We start from the raw sequence: 6,996 nt of genomic DNA on the forward strand, positions 1-6,996 counted from the left end.
CACTCTATCACGTTTATTTTCAACCAAGCGTTCTTTAGAACTTTTGTTATTGGCGTGGTGGATGCCACTTCCTGTTTTGTCCTAGACCACGCCTTTTTAGCAGAGAAGAACCAATCAGCACCCAGTTAGCCACATGGCGTTAATCCTCCTTTTCTTTGGTAATTAATTTGTTGTGTCTCTTTGGAATCAATTGACAGAATATGTAACACTGAAGTATATTGAATTTCAACTAAACAAGTCTCGTTGGACTTTAAGAATCGATTATATTTTCTACTGATATCTGTTGGACGCTCCAGTTATAATGCTTAAAACCCCGACACACTGTACTGTTTGAAAAACAAATATTATGCATTATTACAATTCTGTGCATAACAATTGTTATTCATATAAGTGAACAGTCGCTACGTTACCTATAAAACACTATATTTGTTTCACTGACCTAAAGGTCGCAATGACATCGTTCCTACTGCGCATGCGCCTCTTCGGGAGGAGAACTGTCGAGGTCGAATTGTAGGATTTTCTCCTTAAACAAGGCAGAATGCCGACAGATTATGATAAAGACGCGTATCCGGAGCCCCCTCGACAAACTCCGGTCGTGGACAAAAAGACCGATCTGCCAAATCCAGCCACCATTTTGACTCAACTCTTCTATTACTCCGTGGACTTGCCTGTCACCAAATTTAGAGGTAACCGAGGCTAACACTACTAGCTACTTGCTAGCACAACAACACGACGACCAGTAACGGTAAATGTAATTAATGGTAATTGAACATATTCTCTTACATTTTAAATAAATTACAATAATTACAATTTTATTTGGAGTTTGCACGTATAGTTAAAATTATTATTTATTTCTAAATTATGATCCCATCATGCATTGCGCCTATACATTGTACGAAAGTATAATAGAGCAAAGCAGCTCGTCATTAATAACAAAAAATAAATTTTACATTTGTATTAAAGTGTAGAAATAGTTTTCTGGTTCCGCACAAATGTCGAAATATTTTGTATTGAGTGTTCTGAGCACTGATTTAGTGTTTTTGTCACTATTCCTGATACTGAACACCCAAATGTTTCATTTTATTACTTCAAATATGACTCTCGTTTACATTGTAGAGGTTATTGAGAGCTTTCAAGCAAAAAACAAGCCGGTCTACTACCACCAGAAGTTCCGCCGGGTTCCTGACTTGATACAGTGCGAACATGGGGATTACCTGTGTTACTACGAAGCTGAGATGCAGTGGAGGAGAGACTAGTAAGATCATTTCTGGAGTTCTATCAGTATTACAGTCTCAAAACCTGAGTTATTGTTTTACACCAGTAAAGTGGACCAGGAGATCGTTAAGGTGATCCAGGAACGAATGCGTGCCTGCCAACAGAGAGAAGGCCACAGCTACCAGCAGAACTGTACTAAGGAGATCGAACAGTTTAATGAGGTTACCAAGAGCTACACGTCACGCTGTAAGTTTGCCACTCCTTTTTGTCTTCCCAAATGACATTAAGCACAGGCTTTACCTGTTTGTGATTAAATGTGCTTTTCCAGATGCTGACCTCGGAGCCTACGCTAGTAGCAGGAAATGTCTCATGAAGCAAAAAGAAAGGATGATAGAAGCAGCTCAGAAACAAAATGAATAAATGGTCTACTTGCCTATCCTGTGTCATAGTTGTGGAATAAAATGTTGAAATTGAGGTCTTTTTTTAATTAATGAATGTGCACATGTACTATTGTGCTTATTTGTGTTATTTCAACTGGCTTAATATAGTTGCTATACTTGGATATAGACCCTAGAACCATGCATTACTGTCACTGCCATGCAAGTTACCCAGAATTCTGTTTTGATTACTGATGACATGAAGTATATATTTTTTGGGGGGGCAGCCACTGATAGCCCATGTGGCTGAAACTATTATAAAAACAGCACAATGAGTTCCAGGGAATGCTTGGCAGGTAACCTTTAGAAAAATTCAAGAAATATGAATACTTATTCTCACTATTGAGGGTTTTCATTATTACAGCATAAATTAATTAATTTCAGTACCAAATGAGCAGCAAAGACAAGTGTTTTCTACAGAACTTTTATTTCAACAGTTCTGCTGCACAAAAAGTTTAGGAAGTTGCCGGCGGGACAGGTTGGGCTCTCGGCACTGACACCCTGGTGTGAGTCTTGGCCAGATGGTCGGTAAACTCCTAAAACAAATACAAAAAGGGGGCGGTCAATTGTTTGGAATTCACCTATGACAAGACACCCCACTTCCACATGGGCTCGTCTCTGTATTCTGCTGTAATCTTTCATTTTGTGCTAATGTATAGACATTTTTTTCTTAATTCCAAACCTGGTAAGGGGACTTGGTGAAGATGGTCTCCTTCCAGAGATCAGGTGTCAGGTAGCTGTAAGTCTTGGAGATGGCGTCAAATGTAGCCTTGGCTGTTAGAGGGGAGGAAAAATGTGTTAAAACATGGTTGGAAAACTTTTCCAAGATATGTCTTGTTCTGAGAGAATGTGTTGAGCGCCAGTAAGAGGAGCAGGAGAAACCAGTCTTTCCACCACAAATGACTTACAACACTCCATTATTTATCTCCAGTGTACATCAACAACACCATAGGCAAAGGTGAAGCTGAGCAGAGTGGAGAAAGACAACAAAACCCAAGCTTTTAAGAGTTTTTGTACCAAGCTAGGAGCAAATATTTACCAAAGTTGCCAAGGGTGGCGGTGCAGCCCCTGGCGGAGGTGTAGCAGTCGTCGATCCCGGCCATCATGAGCAGCTTCTTGGGCACTGGAGCCGACACGATGCCGGTACCGCGGGGCGCCGGGATGAGTCGCACCAGCACGGAGCCACAGCGTCCTGTCACCTTGCAGGGCACCGTGTGGGGCTTGCCGATCTTGTTCCCCCAGTAGCCCCTCCTGACGGGCACGATGGATAGCTTGGCCAGGATGATGGCGCCTCGGATAGCGGTGGCCACCTCCTTGGAGCACTTCACTCCCAGACCCACGTGGCCATTGTAGTCGCCGATGGCAACGAAGGCCTGAGAAGACGAGTAGAGCTTACACCTGAAGCGCCGCTGTGATGTGACGTAATGAAGGTACGGGGCTCACCTTGAACCTGGTGCGCTGACCGGCTCTGGTCTGCTTCTGGACGGGCATGATCTTCAAAACCTCATCTTTCAGACTGGAACCCAGGAAGAAGTCAATGATTTCAGACTCCTGTGAGGAGACAACACATGAAATTAGTAGCTTTAAGCACCTAATGGGATAATTAAAAAAACATCGTTCCTCTAGGAATTACATTTTAACTGCAAGAGTGTATAGAAACCAAAAACTACTGTATTACAAAGCACAATGTTTTTTTTCTTAATGGGACACCTTAAAGATTAAATGTACAGCATTTGTTGTTTTTGTTCATGCAAGAGTATGCTGAATGATGAATGGCTTGATTTCTTGAATACAATCATTGCTTTTATCAAAATGGAATATTTTTAACTAAAAAAATGATTTAAAAAGAAACTTTAGTTCCACATGTTCATGGTAAGAATATTTTAATTACAAAAACATGGGGCCAGGGTTTTCCCATGCAGCCAAGTTGACTCATTAGATGCCACTGACAACAACAGACGTCCAATCCGCATGTTCATATAGAAACAAGACCACTCAATAGCACTGATTTTAAATTCAAAACAATTTAGCAAACTTACCTTAATAGGCAGCGAGTAAAGGTAAATCTCCTCCAAGGATTTAATTTTCATATCCTTAACCAGGCGGCCAAGCTTGGTAACAGGCACCCACTAGGTAAGATTATTTGAATTCAAAATGAGTATTTTATATCATTGACAGTTACAATTCCTTTTAACAGTCGAATCAGAAGCTCCACTCACCTCCTTGTCCTCGGCTTTGCCACCCCGGGCACCGCGGCCTCTACCACGGCCCCTGCCGCGTCCACGGCCCCGACCGCGGCCACCAGCACCGAAACCTCCGCGAAAACCTCCTCTACCACCGGCGTCGTCCGCCATTTGCTGAGGGATAAAACACGGCACATAAGTGAAATTAATTCAGACTTCATAAAATACGGGAGTACAATTCGCCATCATTATGGGAACAATGGAGCGAAAATGTGTATAATAGAAATGACAAAACAAGGCAATATAATCGGTTTAACAAAACTATAACGCTTTACGGGAGTTTCTATACATTAGCGGTAGGTTTGGTAGGAGGATGTGTTAGATTTTAGGGGATTTAGATATAATATGTCTGCACCACGTTTGACTTACGTGATCGTTATTACAGGAAGAAGGCCAGAGAATGGGCCGGAAAAGGTTTTATTCGCACGAAACATCGCGATATTTTGAAAGAAGATCCTGTTTTATACTGCCCCTAGTGGCAATTTTACACAACAACTTTTGTGTACGTATACGCATTTGCTATACGGACTAGTTTGTCTTAAAAAGGTAAATGTTTTGGGGATAGAGTTAAAAAACACGAATTTTTACTATGTAGAGTAATGGTCTAAAATTAGTATTTTATTGTAATTTTTTTTAAGGACTTGCCCCTCTTTTTCCTAAGTACTTGTTGGCCTATACAGGCTTAACATAACTAAAGTTTGTAGCCAATTCTTTCAAACGATTAAACATATTTTAAAGTCAGTCATTTAGAAAAATGATCGGTTTTTGCCCTTAAATCACGTATCGTATTACCTCTTTATAGTACTACCGAGTCCAATAAGTCAATTCATTAGCACTTATTTTTTATTGACAATATCAAACAGCAAAAATGTTACAAATTCACCTAAATCCATGTGTTCCTCCACCTACCAGCACATCCCACTACACAACATCAATGAAATGAATAAATTCATCTGGTCTCCATGGTTCTGGAGCTGCCCTCTCCCAAGTCCTCATCCACTTTATGTAGCTCGTCCATGGCCTGCAGACCCTCACAGATCAGCCCTATCTGCCTCTTCATGTGCGCCATGGTGTTCTGCATCCTCCTCATCTTCCTCTGCAGGGCGGTGGCGATGGCAGCATGGTTTTTGCTCTTGGCTTGGTACTGCTCTTTGAGTTGCATGTAGCAGTTGTGTTGAGCACGCGTGCGGTGGGAGAGAACCGTGCCGCAGCCCATGTGGCACGGCTGGCGCCAGTGCTCGCAGTGGCGTGCGTGCGTCTCCAGGTCACGGCGGAGGAGCTGCGCCCGGCATCCGGGGTACGGGCAGGGCACCAGTTCGTACAAGCAGCCCAGGCTGTGGCAGTACTGCTCTGAGAGGGAAAATGTAGCCGCGCAGCCACGAATCTCATTCTTACACTGGAAAACGCGAAGAACAATCAATATTACCTGATTATTACGCAAATAAAGAGTTGTCATTTCTTTCTATAATTGTTGACGTGAAAAAAAAACTGACTTGACATACACAAAAAATGCACATTTCAAATCATCTTTCCCTATAGGCATTAATAGAAATTCTATTAATACATTCCAGACTAATCTATAAAAAACATTATTAGTAGTATTTATTTTTTTAACTCATTGGATGCAATTGACTGTTATAGACATAGACATTCAACAGGTAGCTAAACATGCTCATTCATTCGTCAACGAATATGAAACATGATCATTCACTCCCATAATTATGAATGAATAAGATTAGGTATCCATATTAAATCCTGTAATAACATAATGAAATTGCAATATGAAATAATCAATATTACTTCATTGTGGTTTCGTATATTATGTGCAATTTGGACAGGGGGGAAACAAAGAAAACTTTCACAACTACTATAAGTGACACAGTAACACTTCAGTCATATGTATTTTTCAATAAGGATAAATATTGCACACTTGTGAGTTCTGTTAAATTTGAATAACTCTATACAAATAAAATTGTGAGGTAATGATAGCAAGTCAGTGCTACATGGAAGTCTTTCTAATACCTACCTTTATCTTCAGGCGTCCTATGGACTTACTCAGTTTGAACATAACGAAGATCATGCATGAGTTAATTGGCTTTCGGCAGCACGGGCAGGTCTCCTGTCTAACAAGGACAAATAACAACCCTATGATTTAGTGGTCATTTTGAAACACTTCACCCGGCATTCGCTTGTACCTTTTGAGCCACTGCAAAATACATTTCTTGCAGAAGATGTGGTGGCATGCCGCTCGAACGGGACATCGCAGGACCCCCTGGCATATGGTACAGATGAGATCGTAGTCAGGGGTGTCCACAAACTGCTCCACGTCATAGCCGCCACTTTGTGTTGACACCTGGGCGTCCATCTGTATTGAAAAGTAATCTCAATTAGTCTTGGGTTTCACATACCTTTTTTTTTTACACTTTAAAAGTAAAAGTCTTAACGTGACGAATTTCATTTCAATCAAGTTAGGACATGGATTACACATGTATTTATTAGAAAGTGTATGTGTAATATTGATAATACATGTGACAAGATTAGCTAGAATACATTCTAGAGTGCCTCAAAAAATATTAAAACGACAAAAAAAATATATTTGGCATATAAGTTGATTAAAGAATATGTTGGAAATTTCGTCATCATTTTAAAAGAAATCTTTTTCCTACTCACCATGATGTTCCCTTTCAAATTTTGCTTCCATGCCAGGGGGGCGGCTGGACCCCATATCGGTCCACGTCACGGCGGTGCGTTCACACCCGTGTTATCGTGACAAAACACGCATACGTGAACATTCCTGACAGAACATGAGGGAGGAACCATACATACATACATACAAATGGCAACAGAGAACTGTCAATGGTAACTTGGCCCTCCCTGTTGTTCTGGCATCAGGCAAATTTTGTACGGTACCCGAATGTCCGAAGTTATACAAAGGAAACAACTTCTGGAACATTGGATAGATCATCGACAATTTTCACAAAATCCAAACTTAAAATATTTTATTTGATACTGTATAATGTTTCTAAACATATTTTTATAACACTTGCCATATTATTAAAATGTTATTAGTTGGCCATGCAGATATATGTTGGTAAACAATT

General features: G+C 40.7%; 3 protein-coding genes across 3 annotated transcripts; 1 reads left to right on the forward strand and 2 right to left on the reverse strand.

Moving 5' to 3' along the window:
- The first annotated feature begins 447 nt into the window (after positions 1 to 447).
- Positions 448 to 1,689, forward strand: ndufb10 (NADH:ubiquinone oxidoreductase subunit B10). The gene is made up of 4 exons (XM_077618821.1): positions 448 to 686; positions 1,117 to 1,255; positions 1,322 to 1,461; positions 1,544 to 1,689. The coding sequence occupies exons 1-4, from the start codon at positions 539 to 541 to the stop codon at positions 1,633 to 1,635; spliced, it is 519 nt and encodes a 172-aa protein (XP_077474947.1). The 5' UTR covers positions 448 to 538; the 3' UTR covers positions 1,636 to 1,689.
- Positions 1,690 to 2,060: 371 nt separating this feature from the next.
- rps2 (ribosomal protein S2) lies at positions 2,061 to 4,291 on the reverse strand. Its single transcript, XM_077619725.1, has 7 exons — positions 4,265 to 4,291; positions 3,872 to 4,009; positions 3,692 to 3,781; positions 3,096 to 3,203; positions 2,692 to 3,025; positions 2,335 to 2,426; positions 2,061 to 2,188 (listed from the first exon to the last, which is right to left on the reverse strand). The coding sequence occupies exons 2-7, from the start codon at positions 4,004 to 4,006 to the stop codon at positions 2,108 to 2,110; spliced, it is 840 nt and encodes a 279-aa protein (XP_077475851.1). The 5' UTR covers positions 4,007 to 4,009; positions 4,265 to 4,291; the 3' UTR covers positions 2,061 to 2,107.
- A 433-nt stretch (positions 4,292 to 4,724) lies between these two features.
- On the reverse strand, positions 4,725 to 6,986 carry rnf151 (ring finger protein 151). The gene is made up of 4 exons (XM_077619999.1): positions 6,566 to 6,986; positions 6,091 to 6,260; positions 5,922 to 6,018; positions 4,725 to 5,291 (listed from the first exon to the last, which is right to left on the reverse strand). The coding sequence occupies exons 1-4, from the start codon at positions 6,566 to 6,568 to the stop codon at positions 4,845 to 4,847; spliced, it is 717 nt and encodes a 238-aa protein (XP_077476125.1). The 5' UTR covers positions 6,569 to 6,986; the 3' UTR covers positions 4,725 to 4,844.
- Between the last annotated feature and the right edge of the window lie 10 nt (positions 6,987 to 6,996).

Source organism: Stigmatopora argus, chromosome 14, assembly GCF_051989625.1.
Source record: "Stigmatopora argus isolate UIUO_Sarg chromosome 14, RoL_Sarg_1.0, whole genome shotgun sequence".
Classification (NCBI taxonomy): Eukaryota; Metazoa; Chordata; class Actinopteri; order Syngnathiformes; family Syngnathidae; genus Stigmatopora; species Stigmatopora argus.